At 38.0% G+C, this 25,713-nt stretch overlaps 2 protein-coding genes and 1 non-coding gene across 3 annotated transcripts; all 3 read left to right on the top strand.

Moving 5' to 3' along the window:
* Positions 1-15,145: 15,145 nt before the first annotated feature.
* LOC113341318 (probable pectinesterase 15) lies at positions 15,146-16,800 on the top strand. Its single transcript, XM_026586235.1, has 5 exons — positions 15,146-15,455; positions 15,578-15,743; positions 15,874-16,080; positions 16,211-16,473; positions 16,610-16,800. The coding sequence occupies exons 1-5, from the start codon at positions 15,205-15,207 to the stop codon at positions 16,767-16,769; spliced, it is 1,047 nt and encodes a 348-aa protein (XP_026442020.1). The 5' UTR covers positions 15,146-15,204; the 3' UTR covers positions 16,770-16,800.
* Positions 16,801-20,001: 3,201 nt separating this feature from the next.
* On the top strand, positions 20,002-20,073 carry TRNAG-UCC. The gene has a single exon. It is a non-coding gene; the product is annotated as a tRNA-Gly (tRNA).
* Positions 20,074-21,255: 1,182 nt separating this feature from the next.
* On the top strand, positions 21,256-22,098 carry LOC113341437. Its single transcript, XM_026586312.1, has one exon. The coding sequence runs from the start codon at positions 21,256-21,258 to the stop codon at positions 22,096-22,098; it is 843 nt and encodes a 280-aa protein (XP_026442097.1).
* The last annotated feature ends 3,615 nt before the right edge of the window (positions 22,099-25,713 follow it).

Genomic DNA, 25,713 nt, shown 5'->3' with positions numbered 1-25,713 from the left:
ACCGTGGCTATAATGTTCATGATTGATTCAAGTGAATCAAACCGAATTGATTTCAATGGTGTTTTCTAAACAATTGAACAACTCTTAACTAGTTTCATTTGAGTCATTTGAACTAGTTATGGTTAAGATGAATAAGGTTGATATGAGAGTAATCATACGGCTAACCTCCATTAAATATTTGTGAATAAACATGGTGTACATGTTTTGGTGCGGTTACATAAACCTAAATGAGGGTACATTTCATTTGTGTGTAACAAGATAAGTTCGATCTAACGGTTGAAAGATATTAGCTTGGTTGAATCAGGTTTTTCATCTAACGGTGAATATTGAATGCTTTGTTACCAAGGTAACTTGGATTGCAAACCCTGATTTGAAAACTATATAAAGGAGAACTCTATAAACTGGGAAACCTAATCCCCACACCTCCTGTGTGTTACTAGTTGTATAACTAGAGTTGATTCTCCTTTAACCTTAGGTTTCTTCTCGAGACCTTGTAGGTTAACGACTTGAAGACTTCATTGGGATTGTGAAGCTAGACCTAACTATTATCTTTGTAGTTGCGTGATATGATCTTGCAGTTTCTATCGTGTTGAGTGAAAATGCGGGGGTATAACAACCTCACCTAATATTTCGATTATCAATCTATATGGACTAAATCCAATATACTTTCTAGAGAATCAACTAGACAGTCAGACTCAATCTAGAGAAAAGTATATCGAGGAGTTAATATCTCTCTCACTCGATTTGATCTTTACTCAAGCAAATAGAAATCTGTGAGTCTTTATCAAATTAAAGGATAATAACTTAGATGGTATCAAAGACCAATATCCATGGATCAATCAATTTCCAATCAACAACCGAAGGTTGGATTTCACAATTGATCGATACAACACACAACCTGTGATATTTCAATTATATGACAAAATATAATGCGGATTATAAATAACATAGACACCAGAAATTCTGTTAATGAGGAAACCGAAAATGCAGAAAAATCCCGGGACCTAGGCCAGATTGAACACCCCACTGTATTAAGCCGCTACAGACACTAGCCTACTACAAACTATCTTCGGTCTGCACTGTAGTTTAACCCTAATCAATCTCACACTGATTCAAGATGCAGTTGCGCTCCTTACGTCCCTGATCCCAGCAGGATACTACGCACTTGATTCCCTTAGCTGATCTCACCCACAACTAAGAGTTGCTACGACCCAAAGTCGAACACTTGATAGACAAATCTATCTCACACAGAAAAGTCTATAGGATTGAATAAATTTGTCTCCCACAGAAATATCCAAGAGTTTTGTTCCGTCTTTTGATAAATCAAGGTGAACATGAACTAATTGATAACCCGGACTTATATTCCCGAAGAAAAGCCTAGTATTATCAATTACCTCACAATAATCTAAATCGTATGGTAGCGAAACTAGATATTGTGGAATGAAAAAAGATGAGACGAAGATGTTTGTGAATTATTTTTATCTTGCCCTATCAGAGATAGAATCTCAAGCCAATTATTCAATTTAAATCGTACGATAGAAAATGGCAAGATCAGATCGATCAACTACAAGAGAAGTAGTTTCGTCTGGCTTCACAATCCAAATGAAGTATTCAGTCGTTAACCTACAGAGTCTCGAGAAGAAACCTAAGGTTAAAGGAGAATCGACTCTAGCAAACCAACTAGTATCACACATGAGGTGTGGGGATTAGTTTTCCAGATGCTAGATGTCTCCTTGGTAACAAAGTATTCAATATTCACCGTTAGATGAAAAACCTGATTCAACCAAGCTAATATCTTTCAACCGTTAGATCGAAACTTAGCTTGTCACATAAAAATGAAATGTATTCATTTAGGTTTGAGTAACCGTACCTAAACGTGTACACTTAGTTGGTTCACAATTAGTTAACCTTTGGTTAGCCATATGAGCACTTTCATATTAACCGTATTCATCTTGGTCATAACTAGTTCAAATGACTCATAAGAACTAGTTGAAGAGTTTTCTAATTGCTTAGGTCTTTATTCATAGACACAATTGAAACAAAATCGGTTTGATACACTTGAATAAATTCATGAACAATATATCCACGGTTTGCAAAGATTGCATTCCTTATAATTTATTGTTTTAAGTTCATGAACTACCGATTTGAGATATCACCAGCTTGAGTACGTGTACGGGTATGCGTACCTTGGCTACCGGATTTGAGTTTACAAACTCAACCGAAATTTTCGGTTCGAAAACTTCCGTGGGTACGCGTACCTAAGGTGACTGGTTTACAAGTTTGCAAACTACAAACTCGGCAGAAATTTTCGGTGGAAAAACTTCCGCCAGTACGCGTACCCAACCTTTCTCCTTCACCAATACCACATGCACACATATGCACGCACTTGGCTTCTGGTACATAGATTTATACACTAATGGGATAACACACTATATATGCTTATATCCATAGATGGTAATCTCAACTCTACATTTTAATCATTGAAACATTCTTCTATAATGTTATAACAATCGTTATTCACGACTATCGTCATCAAAGCTATTTTCAAGATTGAAACGTCATCGTGACTTTCGTCACGGGTAAAGATGAAAATGGTTAAAGAAAAAGCTTACCAACACATATTTCGAGAAAAAGATAGGCGAGTAAACTCGGCTCGAAATAGCAAATGTGTATGTATGAAAACTATCATACTTATACGACTTTGTCTCAAGAGTAGGAGATAGAATAGACTTTTGAGTGATAGGTAAGTTCAAGTCTCCACATAACTTTTAGTCGGATGAAGTTCCACTTATTCCTCGAGTAGTTCTTCGTCTTCGTAAGATGATCGCCATGGAGTCTGGAGCTTCAACTACACTTGACTATCCTAGACCGAGACTTAGTCATAAGTAAATTAGAAATCAAGACATATAGTGGTCTCTAATATTGAAAAACATGCTTGAGATAGCAACGCATGAGAGTTCGACCGAGCAATGCTCTAATAATCTCCCCCTTTGTCAATTTTAGTGGCAAAACTATCAATACATATGGATTACAAAAAAGATAAAACTTTGTAGCTTCTCGTCCACATGCTTGATCTCCTTGGTGCTTCAACATTACTTGAAATCTTCGTCACTTCCAAGTACTCCAATGATTCCAAAGGTTGTAAGTTTAGCATCATCGTTTTTGAAGTTCCTTAGCCATAACAATGAGAAAACAAAAGCTCTCGATCATTGTTATACAGTTTCATAGTATTATTACACAACATCAAAGTTCTCATATCACAACTTCGACAACAATACGATGGTGATATGTATCACTCCCCCTTAGTCAATACTTCGTCTCAACAAGAAAACCACTCCCCCTTACATAATGATCCGTAAAACACGTAAACCATATGTATTTGTAGTGTGAACTACATATTAATTCTCCCCCTTTTTGTCAATAAAATTGGCAAAGGTACGAAAATGGGATCCTAATGAAATTCTCATGGAGATGCTTCAAGACCAAAGAAAAGTACATATCAACTTTGTTTAGATGTAATCATAAAGACGAAGCTAAATGCATTCATCACGGACTTTACAAAGATACAAGATAACTCCTCAAATATTCCACAACCACACTCCCCACAAAGATATGGAAATTAAGCGCAAGTTCAAAAGAACTCTCCCCCATTTGATGTCATTCCCGAAAGAACAACAAGAGATACTTTACTTTTACAAGAAAAGAAGGATTTCTTTGGACACCAAAAACCAAAAAATGATTTTGTTATCCAAAAATTCTCAATTAAATTAACCACAAGAGAACCCATGATTAACTTAATCGGAATACACAACCAAAATAATCACAAACGAATCTATGATTAGTTTAGTTGGAAATGCTCACACAAGAAGACTTATGGAGCCACACAATATATACATAAAATATGGATCAGGGAAGATCAATACTGCGAAATATACAGGATTCATTCTATTTTCCATCACTATTTTCATAACGACATGCAATAGACATAATCCTTGTAAACAAAATATTTTAACCTATCTTCCATCAAAGAATTGACATAATAGGTTTAACTTTTGTTTGTCAAAAGTTCATTCATTCTTTTATCAATGCATGCATATCGACATATAAACGAGATAACTTTTGACATCGTATGTGACAATAATAGTTCACGGACGCAAAAACACATATCCCATAACATATTGCAATATATAAAACCATAAAGATTAATACTGCAATCATCATCTTCCAAAACAACTTTTTAGAATTTAAACAATAAACGTAAAAACAAGAAGATGAAAAACGTTGGACATAGCTATGTATATTCACAATAATGGCTATTCCAAACTTTAGTTATTCTTCTAAACAAAAACAAGAATAAAATTCTCGTAAGAAGATCTACTAGTCATTATAGAGCTTTCTCAGAGCATCCACAGAGAATTCCTTCTTATTATTGAAGAATCTATTGATGGTGGGATCATTTAATTCCTCTAGATCTTCAGAAATGTCATTTAACTCACTAAGTTCTCTTTTCAGTTCCCACAAGGTGTTCTTGGTTAGAGACAACATTTGTTCATATTGAGTTATCTTTTCCAAAGATAAAACGATTTGAGATTTTAAATCCTTTCTCTTGTTGATGAAATCTTTCACCATGCCTCTTAAATCATTATCATAATGACAAACAAACAAGAGACAGTTAGAGGAAGAACCTTCTCCAATGATTGTCGACTTCACTTTCTTTACTCTTGAGGAAGAGATTCCTTCACAAAGATACACATTAACTGCTTCGAATGCATCTCGTCTTGTGATCCCTCTAGTTACAGGAGCCATGATAATGTATCTTTTGATAAGGAAGGAGAAAATAAGGACACGGAATTACATATACGGATTTATAAACTCAAAACCCTAAAAAGACATTGAATGAGTCTTTCAGGATTTCTTATCCACCTTTCATCTTCTTAGGAGAATATTTCCTTAACAATTATAAGAAAAAGATTTACAAACACAAGGACTTGAGCCACGGTTTAGTGCAAACCTCATTTTTCCCAAGCTAAAAATGAGGATGCGGACGTCACCAGTATTAGTTGGTGACCGAGTGAGCCATATGCTCACACCTCTTATTTTTTCGTGGATTTTCGATGTTTGTTGTGTAGACATATTTCTTACCTCGTCTCAATCTGGATTTTTTAAAAGAGCTTGGTTATCTGGACCCAGATTCATTTTATGCATGTTTTCTTGAAGTTTGGTGATTCTCTTATTGCTCTTTCTGAATCTCCAACAAGTGCTCTGTTCATGCTTCGAATGTCCACAAAAATAACAAATCAATGAATATTTTTCGTCTTTATGTGATTTTTCCTGTTTAACACAACAATCAACAATCGTTATTCCTTGATTAGTTGGAACACGCAGCTTTGAGCTTTGAGTTTTGCTTTTGAATCCTAAACCATTAGTGTTTCCAAAGGTTATCTGACCAAATAACATTTCTGCAATTTTGTCAGAGATTCTGGATAACCTTTGGAGGTCATACTTGAGAGTGTTAATCTTTTCTTCCTTTAGAGACATGCATCTGACGAAGTTGTCATTAAGATTCTCTATCTCAATGTTTTTCTCCTGGAGTGATGATTCAAATCTCTTCAAGGAGGCCTTCAAGTGAAGGTTTTCATGAAGAATCTCTTTATTCAAGAGTTCAAGAAACTCTATATCAGATTCAAGTTTTGAATCAGAAGTTGAAGATGAGAGAGACTCTGTAGAAGACTCATTTGAGACATCTAGAGTACTTTTGTCTTCTATTGAATCATCAGAAGCATTAACTGAAGATATAACATATATTTTTCCTCTATATCAAATCCTTGACCTTTCTGATTAATAGTGAATTATCACATTCATCATACCAAGACAAGTGAGAGGATACACCTGTTTTGGTTACAACATTGAGCGCGAACGCTCTGCTTGTGTCAAGAATTTTTAACTTTCCTATCAGAGTGTTTCTGGAAAGTGTATCAAGGTTATTTCCCTCAACGATGGCATGCTTCTTAGAGTCGTATCTAGATGGCAGCGATCTGAAAATTTTCTTCACAATGTCCTTCTCAGGAATAGTTTTACCCAATGCAATAGATGCATTAACAAGTTCAGACACTTTGTGATTGAACTCATCAAATGTATCTTCATCTGCCATACGAAGGTTTTCCCAATTGGAATTAAGGTTCTGAAGCCTAACTTCCTTTTCACTGGTACTACCTTCGGATACGGTTTCTAAGATATCCCACGCATCTTTAAACCTAGTGCAATTTGAAACATGGTGCTGAAGATTTGGGATAATGGCATGTATGATGGCATTCAAACCGTCGGAGTTTTTCTTTGCAGCAAGTATCTCAACAGCATCGTATTCGCCAATATTTTTTTGGAACATTAATGTTACCTACTGCAACAACGAGAGCATCATAGCCATTAATAACATATACCATGATTGAAAATCACGCGCTTGAACAAAAGCTCGCATAACAATTTTCCACCATAAGTAATTAGAGCCATCGAAGAATGGTGGTACGTTAATAGAGATAGCACCTCTGTCCATAGAGTCAGATCGCTACAAACATAGACTTTTGAGGTCTTGAACGTGTTTGCCTTCTCTGATACCAATTGAAAATGGGGGGGGGGGGGGGGTACAACAACCTCACCCAATATTTCGATTAGCAATCTGTATGGACTAACTCCAACATACTTTCTAGAGAATCAACTAGACAGTCAGACTCAATCTAGAGAAAAGTATATCGATGAGTCAATATCTCTCACTTGATTTGATATTTACTCAAGCAAATAGAAATATGCGAGTCTTTATCAAATACAAGGATAATAACTCGGATGGTACCAAAGACCAATATCCAAGGATCAATCAATTTCCAATCAACGACCAAAGGTTGGATTTCACAATTGATCGATACAACTCACAACCTGTGATATTTAAATTATATAACAAAATATAATGCGGAATATAAATAACATAGACACCAGAAATTTTGTTAACGAGGAAACCGCAAATGCAGAAAAACCCCGGGACCTAGTCCATATTGAACACCACACTGTATTAAGCCGCTACAGACACTAGCCTACTACAAAATAACTTCGGTCTGGACTGTAGTTGAATCCTAATCAATCTCACACTGATTCAAGGTACAATTGCGCTCCTTACGTTTCTGATCCAAGCTTGATACTACGCACTTGATTTCCTTAGCGGATCTCCCCACAACTAAGAGTTGCTACGACCCAAAGTCGAAGACTTGATAGACAAATCTGTCTCACACATAAAAGTCTATAGGATTGAATAAATTTGTCTCCCACAGAAATACCCAAGAGTTTTTGTTCCGTATTTTGATAAATCAAGGTGAACAAGAACTAATTGATAACCCAGACTTATATTCTCGAAGAACAACCTAGTATTATCAATCACCTTACAATAATCTAAATCATATGGTAGCGAAACTAGATATTGTGGAATCACAAATGATGAGATGAAGATGTTTGTGATTTCTTTTTATCTTGCCCTATCGAAAATATAATCTCAAGCCAATTATTCAATTGAACTCGTACGATAGAAAATGGCAAGATCATATCGCTCAACTATAAGAGAAGTAGTTTCTTCTGGCTTCACAATCCCAATGAAGTCTTTCAGTCGTTAACCTACAGGATCTCGAGAAGAAACCTAAGGTTAACTATGAGAAAAATCAACGTTGGTGACACTTCAGAACTGTCACGGTATCAATTCTATGACGGTTTTCATGAAATCTGTGTCACCAAAGCCAGTGTCACCGTAGGGGTCTTTCTATAACGACGGTTCTGAACTGTCGCACAACCGTTACAATTAACTCACTAAAAGTGTTGTCTTCTATTTGAAACTGTCATTGTAAGAAAATTTTGTAACGGTTCCTCCCTAGAACGCCATCTTCACTACAATACAGTGACAGTTTTCCTAAATGAACGTCACCAGAAGATGTATTTGTTACGGTTTATTATGGAAACCGTCAACCTATTATATCCTTAAGTAACACTTTTCTTTAAGAACCGCCACCTTAAGATCATTGACAAGGTGCCAATGTAATTTCTCGTATGACTAATTTAAAATGTCATTGCAGCAAAATTGACATCATATTCCGTCAAAAACAAAATGGACAATATAATAAATTTGTGTATTGTATTCCTGACCTTAATTAGTTTACAATCTGATATTTAGAAGAAAAAAAGTACATTTCAGCAGATGTTCCAAGCATATGTGCAAAAATTTGTACATACAATTCAATATATAGATTATGTTATGCGCTGATCAACACTTCCAATCTCACAGCTCTTGATACATGATAAGCAAACTTGGAATGATGAAGGAGCCTGAAGTTGACTCCATAAAGTTGGGAGTCCAGTTACAACTTTTAATTAAATTCAACACTTTCTGGTGCCTGTACAAGAGACAAATAGTAGTTTGACAAAGATGTTTTCCACACAAGGATTGATGCATCATAATCTAGAAATGCAATCTTTGTTTACCTTTCAAGGATTTGTGAGCATGACCCTTTGCTGCAGCATCCACTCTTTATCCTCTTTTAGGCCCGTTGTTTAAGATTTTGATCTATCCAGGTCCAATTCCCAGATGTCGATAGAAGTTTTCAGAGTTTATCCGTCAATTGAAATCTTTAACAACTTGTGCTTCCACGTATATCTCTCCCAATTACTATGACTGACATTGACACACACAATCATTAACAGTCCATTAGACAAAGTAACAAAGGGAAAAAAGTCAAGCAATTAACACGAAAAATGGTCAACCAAGAAATCAGATCCATGTAATTCAACCTTAAATCACCTATTCCACACCATTTTTTGATTTCATGTGAAATTTTCTTCCATCTTTTTGTTTTTCATCTGAAAATAATGAAGTGAGTTGATGAGATAACAAAAAAGAACAAAAACTTTAGTTTATCAATCTTCTGTTCGCCGCGAAAGAGAGGAAAAAATCTAAGTAGGACGTTCTTTTATAAAACATTTGTGATTACTCGTGTAGGCATCAAAACATTATACAGTATTAACTAAGAATATTGGAAGCTTCCCGAAAAGATTAATTTCAGAGAGAATGAGAAGAAAAAGAGACCATGAAGGCGTTTGTGAAGAGGAGAGAGGCCCGGCCGAGCGGCGGAGAACGAGTAAATAGAATTATAATTAGGGTTTTCACTAAATTATCAGCAATTCCAAGGAAGATGTTAAGGAGATTTTTGGTCCGTGCACATTGCACGTGCTCTATTTTTGTGCTAGTTCATCTGTATGCTGTATCTAAGTCTTGCACGTTTTTGATGGATTAATTTTTTTCTCAGCATACAAACAAAAATTTATGTTAAGACTTTCGGATGATTTCTTTATACCGTTCCAATTTTTTGTTCTTTTTTTATACAGCATATAGTTCCATTTTTCTTTCCAAGCATTTCAATTGTGATACAATTAAAAAATAGACTTCTCTTCAAGTATGAAAATGTATCCAGTTGTGGATCCACTATTAAACAGGATCACTATGAAATAAAGTTAAACTAAAATGTATATTTTAATGAATGATTTTTTTGTAAGTGATTCAACACCAAACTTATGACCTATTATGAGGGCTAATCACCTAAACCATCATTACATATCATAGCTATTGTGATGGTTTATCATGTAACCGCCATTTTATTTACAAGCTACTATGACAGTTGATGAGTGACGTCAGTATATTAAATATATGTAACAGTTCACAAATGCCACTGTATAGGCGGCCTATTGTGACAGCTTATTATAGAACACGTCACATTATATAGGTACCATGACAGTTTTGATAAGCGTCACGGTATATCACGTCATTATAATGACGGTTGTCTCTATTAAGTGTCACCTATAGATGACCGGCAACTTATTGTGACGCTTTTCTCTAAAACCGTCATGGTATAAAATTTCTAACCGTCACCAAATCCCACGGGAGGTTAAAGGAGAATCGACTCTAGCAAACCAAGTAGTATCACACAGGAGGTGTGAAGATTAGTTTTTCCAGATGTTTGATGTCTCCTTTATATAGTTTTCAATTCAGGGTTTGCAATCTAAGTTATCTTGGTAACAAAGCATTCAATATTCACCGTTAGATGAAAATCCTGATTCAACCAAGCTAATATATTTCAACCGTTAGATCGAAACTTAGCTTGTCACACACAAATGAAATGTATTAATTTAGGTTTGAGTAACCGTACCTAAACGTTGACACTTAGTTGGTTCACAAATAGTTAACCAATGGTTAACCATATTAATCGTATTCATCTTTCTCATAACTAGTTCAAATGACTCATAAGAACTAGTTGAAGAGTTGTTCAATTGCTTAGGTCTTTATTCATAGACACAATTGAAACAAAATCGGTTTGATCCACTTGAATCAATTCATGAACAATATAGCCACGGTTTGCAAAGATTGCATTCCTTATAATTTATTGTTTTAAGTTCATGAACTACCGATTTGAGATATCACCAGCTTGAGTACGCGTACGGGTATGCGTACCTTAGCTACCGGATTTGAGTTTACAAACTCAGCAGAAATTTTCGGTTCGAAAACTTCCGTGTGTACATGTACGGGTACGCATACCTAAGGTGACTGGTTTACAAGTTTGCAAACTAAAAACTCGGCATAAATTTTCGGTGGAAAACTTCCGCCAGTACGGGTACGCGTACCCAACATGCCTCCTTCACCAATACTGATGCACACATATGCACGCACTTGGCTTCCGGTACATGGATTTATACACTAATGTGCGAACATGCTATATATGCTTATATCCATAGATGGTAATCTCAACTCTACATTTTAATCATTGAAACATTCTTCTATAATGTTATAACAATCGTTGTTCACGACTATCATCATCAAAGCTATTTTCAAGATTGAAACGTCATCATGACTTTCGTCATGGGTAAAGATGAAAATGGTTAAAGAAAAAGCTTACCAACACATATTTCGAAAAAATATAGGAGAGTAAACTCGGCTCGAAATAACAAATGTGTATGTATGAAAACTATCATACTTATACGACTTTGTCTCAAGAGTAGGAGATAAAATAGACTTTTGAGTGATAGATAAGTTCAAGTATCCACATACCTTTTAATCGGATGAAGTTCCACTTATTCCTCGAGTAGTTCTTCGTCTTCGTAAGATGATCACCATGGAGTCTGGAGCTTCAACTACACTTGACTGTCCTAGACTGAGACTTAGTCATAAGTAAATTAGAAATCAAGACATATAGTTTTGATCACTAATATTGACAAACATGTTTGAGATAGCAACGCATGCGAGTTCGACCGGGAAATGCTCTAACGTTGAGTATAAATTAAATAATTGTGAGATTTTATATCTCCGATAGGCAAGATAGAAAAGTAATCACAAACAAACTTCGTCTCATCATTTGTGATTCCAAAATAACTTGTTTCGCTATTCGATTAAGTTTATTGTGAGGTGATTGATAATACTAGGCTCTTTTTCGGGAATAGAAATGCGGTTTATCAATTGGTTCTTGTTCACCTTGATTTATCAAAAGACGTAACTAATACTCTTGGGTATTTTTGTGGGAGACAGATTTATTCAATCCTATAGAATTTTCTGTGTGAGACAGATTTGTCTATCAAGTCTTCGACTTTGGGTCGTAGCAACTCTTGATTGTGGGTGAGATCAGCTAAGGGAATCAAGTCCGTAGTATCCTGCTGGGATCAAAGACGCAAGGAGCACAACTGTACTTTGAATCAGTGTGAGATTGATTAGGGCTCAACTACAGTCCAGTCCGAAGTTGATTGGTAGTAGGCTAGTGTCTGTGGCAGCTTAATACAGTGTGGTGTTCAATCTGGACTAGGTCCCCGGGTTTTTCTGCATTTGCGGTTTCCTTGTTAACAAAATTCTGGTGTTTGTGTTATTTCTTTTTCAGCATTATATTTTGTTATATAATTGAAATATCATAGGTTGTGCATTAAGATCAATCAATTAGAATATCCAACCTTTGGTTGTTGATTTACATTGATTGACAGTTGAATATTGGTCTTTGGTACGCTCAAGTAACTCCTCTTACATTCAATCAGGCTCGCAGATTCTTATTTGCTGATTGCGGATTGAATTAAGAGTTAGATATATTATGTTCTTTGATATAATTTATTCTAGATTGAGTCTGACTGTCTAGTTGATTCTCTAGAAAATGTATTGGAGTAAGTCCTCTCAGATTGCCAAACGAATTGTTGGGTGTGGTTGTTAGACCCCCGCATTTTCACAATATAAAAAGAACTATGGAAATTTATTTAAATAGATATTACCACATAATTATTGGAAAATTGGCTTCCTCCATTTCCTCACCAATGGGTTTAGCTCCTCACGATGAACACTTTCTCAAAATAATATTTCATGCCTCAAAGTGTTTACAAAGATGAGAAATAGAGAAAATTAAGTAAAACTGGGAATTTCAACGTTTTTAAGCGTTGCAAAATCGTAGTTACGAAGAATGACTAAGTACTGTCGCTGGAAGACAAGCTTAAAACTTAAGAATAAGTGACAGTTTTTTAACGATTGTTTGCAACGGTTTGTTGTTGTTGTTCTTCGTGTTCTTCTTCATCAGCAAAAACTTTCCTCTGCAACTTTATTTCTTCTCTCTGTTTCGTTCTAAACTCTCCCCAATCACTCCAAGTCTCTTCTCTGACTCTAGTAATCTCTTTATATACCCACATACCCAAAGAATCTCTTGAGTTAAACTGACAATAATTCTCTTTAACTTTCTTTCATTTACGGAGACAAAATTCTCTCTATTTTTCTACAAGTTGTTTTCTCCAGGTAGATTACTCCAGCCCGTTGAGATGATCACGTCGCAAATGACGTTAAACATGCTTCAGACACGCGCCAATTCTCCAATTATAGCACAAAACAACCAGATAATATTTTCTTTTCTTGTTTTCTTCTAATCCGTATAAACTTCCTTTTTCTTCGATTCTAAAACCCATACATATTATGTTTTAGTGTAACAGCTTAACCCAAGTCTCTGCCAGAGAACATCCCTGTTTCAGCATAAAATTTCCCGCAAAAATTTTTAAATTGTGAAGAAGATGGTATGCCCTTAACCCGATTTGCAGTGTCTTTAGCAATGTAGTGCCCATATCCAAAATGGGGGTTCCCTTTAGCACTTGTCCTCAAGTGCCTTTATTAATTTTTCGAGCTTATTTTTCCAAAAATGTTTCTTTCCCAAAAATATCTACACACATAAAATACCATAATATACAGAAAAATGATAACAATTCAGACATAAAAATGTGTCTATCACGAAACCCTAGCTTTTACCCCAAAGGCTATTACAAGGAAAACTCTCTCTTTATCTCTACAATTTTGTTTTCGCTTAATCTCTCTGCTTGGCTCTGGTACTTTTTTTTTTTTGGTGGAAATCACATTTCAATTCATTCAAACCAAAATGATGATTACATGATTGCTTACAAGATTATAAAAAACACCAAAATACAAGATAATCAAAACCCAAATACAAATGACGACACCCATTGCAAGTACATCGCGAAGAGAAAGAATCCTGAACCGCAAAGACATACAGTTTTTATAGATGTAGTAGTGATGAATGATGGTGTAAACCGGAATGAACTTCGACCATTTAAAATGATTATCTTCTTCACTAAGAGAAATACAAGAGTAATTATTCCTTAATAATGTTACCATTAATACCTTCGGAAGATTTAGTAAACATTAAGGAATTGGTAAGAGGAATACAAGAGTAACGAGATGGTTAACTTGATAGAAACAAAAAATTAAAGATGAGACCAACTTGCGAAAGTTTATTTATCCCCGGGCTTAATCATCACTCTTTAAAATGCTTCTGCGTCCACTGAATTTTGTTTTTGAAGAAAGTAGACAATCGTGGGCCAAAAATTAATAATTGGAGAACAGGCAAATTAGTTTTGTTCTTCACAAAATTGGTTAAAAAGACCAAAATCAACAATTTCTGGGTGAAATGCACAGTTAGATTTTGATACTGTTTAAATGGCCAAAAATATAAAAATAGGTAGGATGTAACCAATTTCATCGTGCCTATTTTCAAATATTTTTTCTTATTTTTAATTTAAACATGATATATCCAGTTTCATACTTGCTATTATTTAAATTTAAGCTAGTTTCATCCTTGCTATTCTTTTTTTGGCTATTTCACCCAAATTATTTTTTACCCGTCCATTTGAACCGTAATTTACAAATAATTGGACAAATGACCCATTTTCCGTTTTTTCTTCTCTTTTTTTTTGTTTTTTTTGGAAAGAGGCAAACAACTTAATTTTATTTTAGCAATTTGATCCCACAAAAACCTTTTGTTGCTCTTTTGCTGCCAGCAGCTTTGAAAGCACGTGGAGATACCATACGAATACAAACTCTAAACATATTTTTATCAGTACAGTACTTCAAAATCACCGTATGTTACGTCAGCCGTAAAATGATTTTGAATTTATGGAAAATGGGTCGTTTGTCCAAATATTTTTAAAACATGGTTCCAATAGACGAGTAAAAATTAGTATGGGTGAAATAGATAAAAAAATTTTAGCAAGGATGAAACTGGATTCATCCTCGCTTAAACTTAAAAAATAGGTAGGATGAAACTGGATGCATCCCGTGTGAATTAAAAAATAAGAAAAAATATTTGAAAATTGGTAGGATGAAACTGTTTACATCCTGGCTATTTTTACATTTTTGTCCATTTAAACAGTATCAAAATCTAAGTGTCCTTTTCACCCATGAATTATTGGTTTTGGTCTTTTTAACCAATTTTGTGTTGAATTTACGTACGTGCTGCCAAAAAAATAAAATAAAAAGTTAATACCAATGAATATTAATTCTGCGATCTGGTCACTGATGGGCATTTAAATGTGATTCATTCAATTAGTTAATTATCTTTCGCAATCTAATTAGTTAAGTCCAATTTTAGTCTTCGTCAATATTTTCAGAAATGATTCATTCAAATTTCGTATTTATTGTAGAAATGATCACCAACATCTCGTACATTAAATATGATACAGATGCATGAACCTTCTGGTAATATAGATAGATAGATAGATAAATACATACGCGATTCATTAGATTTTGATTTTGGCCTTCACTTCATCTCGATCCCTCTTGCTTATACTATTATCTTCGTCTCCTTATAGTTCTTGTCCTAAAAGATGGTTTTGTTTTATCGAGAAACAGTACAACTTCCATTAGTTTTGGCGTTTATTTTCGCTTGTTACTGCTTCGGTGTCGACTCTAGAGCTGTTAAAGGTCAAAAAAATGCTGACTGTGGCTTCCAGGTAAATACCATTGTTGTTGATGGATATGGCCAAGGAAACTATATGAAGATTCAAGAAGCTGTTGATTCAATCCCACCGGGGAATTCTCAATGGATCATTATCCAGCTTAATCCTGGAACTTACAAGTATGATTTTAATAACTTTAGTGGAACCTCTCTCGTATTCGATATTGCTTTGATAACTTAAAATAAAAACACTTTCGTGCTTCTTATAGTTCTTATGTATGTCATGTTCATGAAAAAAATAGGGAAAAGGTGAACATTACAAGTGACAAACCCTGCATTGTGCTTCAAGGATATGACAGATATAACACTTCCATTGAATGGAACGAGGGAACTATGGACGATCCCTTCTATACTGCTGGTTTCACTTCCAATGCTGAGAATTTTGTGGCAAAAAATATAACCTTTAAGGTATACACGCTCGATTAATTCGTGCCTGATATAATATAGTGTGCATTTATTGTGTACTAGGGTTTATTATGCATGGGGTGAATCTGATCAGACGAATTACATAATATTGCACAAATTTGTGATAAAACAGAACACGTATAATTTGGAGGTACAAGGGTTGCCGATAGCTAAGGCTGTGGCAGCAGCCATAATAGGAGATAAATCTTCATTTTATGACTGTAGTTTCATTGGAGTTCAAGATACACTTGCTGACCAATCTGGCCGCCATTATTTTCGGAACTGCCATATTGAAGGGGCTATGGATTTCATATTTGGCAACGGACAGTCCATCTATGAGGTAGGTAGCCGGATACAAGGAATTTTTACTACCGATTTATGTCAATCAAACGTACCGCTTACTCTTTATTGGGTGTATGTCTCTCTTAATAATATTCCTTTATTTCTTTTGATTAATTTGACAAATTAAGGATTGCGAAATATTGGTACAACCATATCCCGATCCAGTTAATGTCGTCAAAAGTGTTATAACGGCACAAGAGAGGGACAATGAGGAACAAACGACAGGCTTTGTTTTCAAGTCTGGAAAACTAAATGGTGTACAAAATCCGCCGACCTTGCTCGGAAGAGCTTTGACAATTTTTTCGACTGTCCTTTTCACAAACATGAACTTTTCTAGTGATGGCCTAGTCAACATTACGAGTGAAAGATGGGATAATATGGGCCTAGGCGTGTAAGTACTGAATAAATTTTTCTTGCTATATTAGGGTAGAGAGTAAAAATATAATGTATCGGATTAATTTTAGGATTTTGTCATTTTAAAAATATTCTTTGATATGATTTGATTTGTTTTTGTTTGTAATTTACAGAACAGGAATTGTGTATGCGGAAGCAAATAATACTGGGTCAGGAGCCGACATACGTAGTGATGCAGTGACGTCGGAGAAGAATCTTTCGGCGGAGCAGTGGAATTATTACACTGACATATCTTTCATCGACCAGGATCAATGGCTGGGCCGACAACCATAGACACCCAAATACATGCATGTTCCCATTTTTAGAATTCTTGAAGCATTTGATACTGTAAAATTTTTTTTTGAAGGTTATTGAACCAATTAACAGAATATTAAATTCTATGGAATATACAGTGATTTTTTTTTTTGATGGAACTGAATATACAGTGATTAATGACCCAGTATGATTCCATGCATAAAAGAGAGAGATGCAATGTATTTACCGATCAAAATGATTAAATATATACTTCAGTAATTAATCATCGAGATATTATGCTTACGCGACGCTTATGGAGATTTTGGTCTAAATAATTTCTCTTCTGAATTCATATTTTAGAGAAAGCGACATTTTATCTAGTGACATTCTTGGGCGTTACCAGATATGGCTAGCCAACCCTTGTTATAGACCCTTTAATTCTTGAAATATATGATTAAGGTTGAGTAATAGCTTTCCTTACGCAACGACGGATATGAAATGACAACCATATTAGTTCATCCTTTTCAGTGACGCATTTTTGGACTACCATATTTTTGGATATTTTCAGTAACATAGAAGATAAAACAGTTTTTCGTTTTTAAGGATGATAGACGGCGGATAAATGGAGCCGTGAGTATCCTGCGATCAGCATGCGCACCTGTGGTAAGTTGTAATGGAGTTCCGCTCATGGAATGAATTATGAACCTGTAGTATAATAATCCATTTTCTCATCTGTTGCGGCAAATCTTCCATGTTTGGCTTAGAAATATTCAAACAAACCTTAATAATAGTTAGATGTTAATGTTACATGGAAGTTTTGGAATGCGAACCCAAATTGCTAGTAGGTTCTATTGGCAGGTGAAACTAAGCTTTGTTAAGTGTTAACTTCGTATTAAGGTACTTTTTTGCATGCATAATTCATGGTTGCGTGTTAATACTGTTTGCATGTCTATCATGTTGCAGCGCCCATAGCATGACCATCGAAAAATTTGTTCATTGTCGAAGTTTTAAGGTCATAAGAATAGAGAGTCCTAAAACAACACAATATAAGTTCATCGTTCCTTCTAACTGCTAAGGCCCTCTGAGAACAGCAGATCTTTCCAGAACGGCTCTTCCCACTCTATACTGTACTCCTTGATCCGATGCAACGAATTCCGGTCGTTGTAGTTATCTTTCTCAGTGGTGTTGGGAGTTTCCCTCTTGTATACCCAAATATATATAAGTGCAATAAGGTTGATCGTCGAGCCTAGTGCTCATCAAATATAAATTACTCCCTCCCAGAAACTTCGGGAAATGACCGTATCTTAAACCTTCAAAATGTGAAAAATTGATAAACTCGAGCTTCTCATCTTCCAAGTCGTAGGCCATGATCGTATAATCTCTGCGCTGCTTGTTAATTATATTAATATGGTACAGCAGCCAATAAAGCTGTCTCGATTGGTAACCGACCAAGTATGTTCAACAAGATAACTGTGTGCAGAAGCTTCTCCATAGTGTTGTTGGTGTTGGTTGATCGATAACCTACCGCTTTATACATGTAGGAGATGAAGTGGTAGGGTTTGGGCTTTCGTCAGTAAATAAAAGGTAATATGGTCTTTTCCCTCTTGGAATGTTCGAATCTGACTTAGTTAGCAATGTTTTAAAATCTGAATTGCAAGCTAAACATAACCAAAGAAAACAGTCACACGGATCTCTGGAGTTCATGTTTCTTTTTAGTTTTCCAAAAGAATGGTTACAATCTGCCTGGAACGTTAATATCATATTAAAAAGACAAAATTTGCTAACTAATATCAAATAGCAGTAGCCAGTAGTAGTGAGAGAGGCTTTTCATTTCCTCGTTCGCTAGTCCCAGCATCAATCAGTTGAAAAGGTGAGGGAAGCAAATAATAGTTGACTAATTAAAAAGACAAAATTTGCTGGTCTGTGTGCTGCCATTTCAATGGTCTTCCTCTTCTCCGTTCTCGTACCTTAAACGATAACCCCATTTGCCTCCTTTTTTTTTTATCCTAAGTACCCGTATGTTTCTCTTGTTTTTTAGGTTTAGCATCCCCTTGGTTCTCTTGTAAGATCATCTTCAAGTTCTCCACTTGCATCAATGCCAAGAACTAAACCAAATAATTTTAGGTCGTCATTTTAACAAATAGGCAATAATACGCCAGCCCTAGGCGCCAAGAAGTGTACAAGGATGCTGTTTTCTAAAAAAAAAAATCATGGGAGAATAGGCGCACCTAACACAACATAGGCGAGTAGGAGGTGTAACAGAACTGCCAAAGCAAAAACAACAGGGATCCGGTGCCAGCAGGATGGTGCATTTGTTTGGGGGTAGTTCTTGTTCTTAGTCATGCAGGGATGGGTAGAATGGCTTGGGGTTCATTAGAGAATACAATAACATAAAGAACCCGAGCAATACACCTTTGTTGAATTTAGGCTGCTTTTTGCTTAGTAGCGTGTTTGTGCATGTGAGCTGGTACCATGTGAGTCTATAGAGAAGGTAATAATTTCTTAGTGCTGCTATATCTAGGGTCATAGATTCATAGCTTAAGTGCTGCCATGGGATTGCTTGTTCGCGGTCGCAAGCATATATGGATGTAGCGAAGCTAGATTTTTAAATGTTAATGTCTTCGGATAATCACCTGCCCACCTGCACCTAGATTATTCAAACGTATCATTTAGTACGATGAGATTTTCTTTAAATGTTTATTAACAGATCGATTTTCTGTATGCACGGTGGATCGTCTCCTCACTTGAAGATAGTTCATCAGATAAGGGATATATCTCTTCTAACTGAATTTCTTGAAAAACCATGACCTGAAACTGATTTTGCCGAGCTCACCCGGTAAAACTACCTCTTTTAGCATTTACTGCAGTAAGAACCAAGTTATTACCTTATTCACAGTGTGTCTCAGTTAGTTCAGTGCTGAGTTTTTTAATCTCATTTATGATTGTTTTGTAGGTTGTGGAAAATGGATATGATTTCTTTGCCGACCGATTATCCATATTCTCTGCTCCAAATTATTGTGGGGAGTTCGACCACAATGCTGGTGCTGTGATGCAGATTTTTGACTTGTGCATTCCAGATTCTTCAACAAGAAAATGAAATTTGGGTTCGGTAATTAGAAGTCAAAACCTGGAACACCACCGAAGAAGGTAACCTGAAATTTATCTCAATATTGTTCACAGTTCCATACCGGACACTACCGTGGTAACTTCCCCTTCGCAGAACAAACTCTACGCCTACCTGGTTGCCTTTGTCCCAGCATTTCACAAAGAAGCGTTTGTAGTCCAACGGTTAGGATAATTGCCTTCCAAGCAATAGACCCGGGTTCGACTCCCGGCAGACGCACTTTTTTTTCTCTAACACAACATGCAAAGAAGAAACACTTTTTTTTTTCTTTTTTCCTTTTTGAACGGAAAATGATATTCAGCTCTCCACTTAGAGCTCTATTCACCACTCAATGCTAGGTGTCACAAGAGTAGTGGTTCAGGGATATTCAATCAGGACCCACTATTAAGTAAAAGGGTTCATCATTTGAAAGATGTAGGGCTTAGATGTTGTTGAGCTGCAACATGCAAAGAAGAAACACTTTTTTTTTTCTTTTTTCCTTTTTGAACGGAAAATGATATTCAGCTCTCCACTTAGAGCTCTATTCACCACTCAATGCTAGGTGTCACAAGAGTAGTGGTTCAGGTATATTCAATCAGGACCCACTATTAAGTAAAAGGGTTCATCATTTGAAAGATGTAGGGCTTAGATGTTGTTGAGCTGTGAGTAGAGTGGTGTTTTAGAGCTGTGAATAGCACCACCGTTTTTGAACAAATTAAAAGAGGTTATTTTACAAAAAAAAAGGAGTTAATCAAAAGTACAAAGTCCAGGGACAGATGATCATCTTCCAGTCGGTCAAAATCTGAACAGTATCAAAGAGCAATAGATTGCTGCGCTGCTTAATCAAAACAATGGTCTTCAGAAGAACTCTCGGATCGAGCACAAAATATTCCTCTCCTTCCAAACAAACCAGGACACAGCAAAACGTAGTTTGCTCCATAGTCGTTACATCTTCTCCACAATAAAGCTTGCCCGTAACTCTGAAAACAAATGACTCGTTATAACCGATGCAGGGATTCGGGTGGATCCAAGCAAGGTCGAGGCGATCATGACCATGACACCACCGACTAATGCCAAAGAGCTCCAGGCGTTTATAGGACGAATATCGTATATACGACGCTTCGTGCCTGGTTTGGCTCAGATAATGTCGGCGTTCTTTCCCCTACTCAGGAAAGGGACCGTCTTCAAATGGGAGGAAACTCAACAGGTCGCGTTTGAAAAACTAAAGCAGTGCCTCGTCAGCCCCCAAGTTCTCAAACCACCAATAAAAGGAGTGCCTCTTTACTTATACACGGCGTTCATAAGCTCAGCCATAGGGGCGGTCCTGGCACAAGATATGGGAGGAAATGAATTATCACCCATCTACTACGTGAGTTGGGTTTTAAGAGACGCGGAATTGAGATACCCTCGAGTAGAACAAGCATGAATAGCCATCATCTACGCAACACAAAAATTAAGGCCGTACCTCCGACACATAAGACGATCGTTGTGGACGCGGAAAACCCCATAGCCTACCTCGCCTCTAAGCCCGTCCTAACTGGGAGAAAGGCCCGATGGCTGTTGCAGCTATCAAAATTCGAAATCGACTATGAGCGACCTAAAGGAGTACGAGGGAAAGCCATCGCTGACCTAATGGCTATGTTTCTTGGAGAAGGAGATGACGAGATTCATGACTGGGTGTCGGGAGAGGCAGCCGCCGCTGATATTAACAAGCCTTGGACCATGTTTTTCGATGAATCTTCATATGATACTGTTGGTGGAGCGGGAGTAGTATTCGGAGCACCAAAAGGAGAATTGATCTCATATTCGTTCAAGTTGAACTTTCCTTGTAGTAATAATGTAGCCGAATATGAAGCTTTTATCCTAGGGCTCAGGATGGCAAAGGAGCTTGGTTTGGGAGGCGTCGAAATAAAAGGTGACTTGAGGTTGGTAACTAACCAAGTCAAGGGGAATTTCCACGTCAAGGAGCCACATTTAGCTATGCATCGAGCAGAGGCTCAAAAACTGATAAGTCAGACAGGGTCGGCCCTAGATCATACATGCAGAGTAAAGAATAAACACGTAGATACCCTGGCGACACTAGCTAGCAAGATGCAGTTGAATGATAAGGAAGAGGGTACGGTAACGGTTAAGAGGAAGGAGCTGCCCAACACCTGGAAAGAAGATATGGCCTTCGAGGAGGCGGACGATTGGAGGAGGACTTACATCGACGATCTGACCAAAACGGAGGAGGATCGTGTAATACCTACCCGAACTCTGAAATAATTCGTACTGATCCAAGGAGCTCTTTACTACCGATCAACAGGGGGAGCCCTCGCCAGGTGTGTAAATAAGAGAGAAGTGGAAAAATTACTCCAGGAACTACATGCGACAACATGTGGGCAAACTGCAGCAGTCCACCTATACAAAAAGCTTCAGAGTATAGGGGAACACTAGCCTAGTATGTCAGCGCAAGCAGCGGCCCTCCAAGGCGGTTGCGCTGATTGTCAAGCCCCACCACAACCCTCCGAAATCTGCACAGTTGACGGGGTAGATTGGAGACAACCATACATGGATTTCATCCAAAATGGCAAATTACCCAGTGACAGGCAGGCGGCTCTAAAAATCCAAAAGAAAGCGGCACGGTTTTTCATGCATGAGGGGATTCTCTACCGTAGAAGCTATAGTAACGCTATGCTAAGGTGCTTATCGGACGAGGAAGTCGCTGAGGTAATGACTCGGTCTTACAATGCAGAACATCAAGGAATGCGGAAGTTATTTCTATAGCTCTATGAAGGCGGGTTTTACTGGCCCACTATGGAAAGTGATACCGCGGAACATGTGAGAAGATGCCTCAACTGCCAAACACATGGAGACCTAATCAGAACACCTCACACCCTGCTGCATAGCGTGGTAACACCATGGTTGTTCCACAGTTGGGATTTAGACATTATAGGGCAGATCAACCCGATGTCCTCAAAGCGCCACAAGTACATAATAACCGCCACCGAGTACACCACGAAATGGGTCGAGGTGATACCTCTCAAAGACTACGCCGAGGCAACCGTTGCAGCATTTATCAGGGAATACATTATTTGCAGATTTGGCGCGCCCATGATTATCAGGGAGGATAATGCAAAGTCATTCGTAAACAAGGACGTAATAGATTTGCTACGCAAATATAATGTGAGGCTTCACACGTCGACCCCCTACTATCCGAAAGGGAACGGGAAAGCCGAAGCGAGAAACAAGACGCGCATCCGGATCTTGAGCAGGACAGTGGAGGACCACCATATAGAGTGGCACGAGAAGCTCCCGCTCGCTGTATGGGAATACAGAATCTCGAAACGGAGTTCCACCCGGGCGTCGCCATATTCTCTGGTCTATGAGGAACACGCAATTTTACCGGCGCAGATTGCGATTCCATCTGCGAGAGTAGAAATGGCTAGTCATACGACACCAGACGAAGTAAGCCGCTTTTCCCATTTAGACACAATAGAAGAGAGGAGAGCTCGAGCGGAACGGTTCGCTGAGGCATACAGGAAGCACACATCGAACTATTATAATCAGAACGTAAAGGAAAGAAGATTCAAGGTAGACGATTTGGTCCTTAAGATTGCTCCACACGTGCAAAGAAATGCTAGTGCGGGGAAATTTTTCGCGAACTGCGAAGGACCCTTCAAAGTAAGGAAGGTAGCAGAAAGCGGGTATTACAAGCTCAGACGCATGAATGGCACAAAGCTCAAGTCACCCATCAATGGTAAATGACTAAAGAAGTTCTATGCATAAACAGATCAATGTAAAACTCGTTTCGAATAAAAGACGATTTTGATATATGATTCGCAACGTCTAACAAAGATCGTGGGGACGCCAATGACACCCGATCAATTGACAAAAGGCAGCGGGAATGCCAATGGCGCCCGATCGGCTGACAAATTTACTAAAGGTTGTAGGATTTCTAATGGCGCCTGATCAACTGACAAAAGGTTGCGGGAATGCCAATGGCGCCCGATCGACTGACAAAAGGCCGCGGGAATGCCAATGGCGCCCGATCGGCTGGAAAATATACTAAAGGTTGCAGGAATGCCAATGACGCCTGATCGAATCACAAAAGGTTGCGGGAATTCCAATGGCGCCCGATCGACTGAAGAAAGGCCGCGGGAATGCCAATGGCGCCCGATCGGCTGACAAGTTTACTAAAGGTTGCAGGAATGCTAAGGGCGCCTGATCGACTGACAAAAGGTTGCGGGAATGCCAATGGCACCCGATCGACCGACAAAAGGCCGCGGGAATGCCAATGGCGCCTGATCGGCTGACAAATTTACTAAAGGTTGCAGGAATGCCAATGGCGCTTGATCGACTGACAAAAGGTTGCGAGAATGCCAATGGCGCCCAATTGACTGACAAAAGGCCGCGGGAATGCCAATGACGCCCAATCGGCTGATAAATTTACTAAGAGTTGCAGGGACGTCAATAGCGCTCGATTGACTGACAAATTTATTAAAGGTCGCAGGAATGCCAATGGCTCCCGATCGGCTGACAAATTTACTAAAGGTTGCAGGAATGCCAATGGCGCCTAATCGACTGACAAAAGGTTGTGGGAATTCCAATGGCGCCCGATCGGCTGACAAATTTACTAAAGGTTGCAGGAATGCCAAGGGCACCTGATCGACTGACAAAAGGTTGTGGGAATGCCAATGGCGCCCGATCGACTGACAAAAAGCCGCGGGAATGCCAATGGCGCCCGATCGGCTGATAAATTTATTAAAGGTTGCAGGAATGCCAATGGCGCCTGATCGACTGACAAAAGGTTGCGGGAATGCCAATGGCGCCCGATTGACTGAAAAAAGGCCGCGGGAATGCCAATGGCGCCCAATCGGCTGACAAATTTACTAAGAGTTGCAGGGACATCAATAGCGCCCGACTGACTGACAAATTTGTTAAAGGCTGCGGGAACTCCAATGGCACCCGATCGGGTACGCAAACTAACAAAGACACAGGAGCACCCGGCTAACCAAGAGAAAAACAAAGGGGAGAGTAGGTGCGTTCCATATACACCCCACCCTCCCAATTCCCTGTTGAGAAAAACAAAGGGGGAAGTAGGCGCATTCCACATACATCCCGTCCTCCCAGCTCTCTGTTGAGAAAAACAAAGGGGGAAGTAGTCGTGTCTAACATACATCCCGTCCTCTCAGTTCCCTGTTGAGAAAAACAAAGGGGGGAGTAGGTGCGTTCCACATACATCTTGATGAGTGCCAAATATTGTATATATTTATCCCTTTTTGTTGGCATTTAACTCATCTTTTGTGCATTAATTCTACATTTTATCCCATATTCTGTATTTTCATTGTTTTCAAGAATAAATATTTTTATTAATTAATTTTGCATTTTTAGGTAATAAATAAAGTTCGGATGAGTCGCGGAGCGAAAAGAGCAGAAAAGTAGTGAAAAGCCGGGAGAAATTACGCAAGGAAACCGCGAAGAATGGTGCGCACAACCTCATTTTCTACACACAAAAGCGCCTCCGTTCTCAGCCATCAGATCAGTTCTCAGAAGCATCCGATGGTCGCTCCTTCATAGATCATCAAAATCTGATGTCTCTGCCGAGCACCACAGCGCTGAAATTCCAAGCCTTCAGATTAGATGGTAGTTGAATCCAACGGTCGCTCCCTTGCTGTGCATCAAAGTTTGATATCTCCGCCTAACACTACAACACCTAACTCCATCTGGCATCGTTGATTTTGTTGTATCATATAATCCAACGGTCGCTCATCGCTTGCCTCCGCATCACCGTCCGATCTACCAACCATCTTCGCATCTCGCAGCTCAGAGTCACAGAACATCAAAACTAGATACACCTGCCTTACACCCTAGTGACCGAGCACCACCCACCTAACCAGA

Source organism: Papaver somniferum, unplaced genomic scaffold (genome assembly GCF_003573695.1).
Source record: "Papaver somniferum cultivar HN1 unplaced genomic scaffold, ASM357369v1 unplaced-scaffold_29, whole genome shotgun sequence".
NCBI lineage: Eukaryota > Viridiplantae > Streptophyta > Magnoliopsida > Ranunculales > Papaveraceae > Papaver > Papaver somniferum.
Note: the sequence above shows the minus strand (reverse complement) of the source record. Positions and strands in the feature narration are given on the sequence as shown.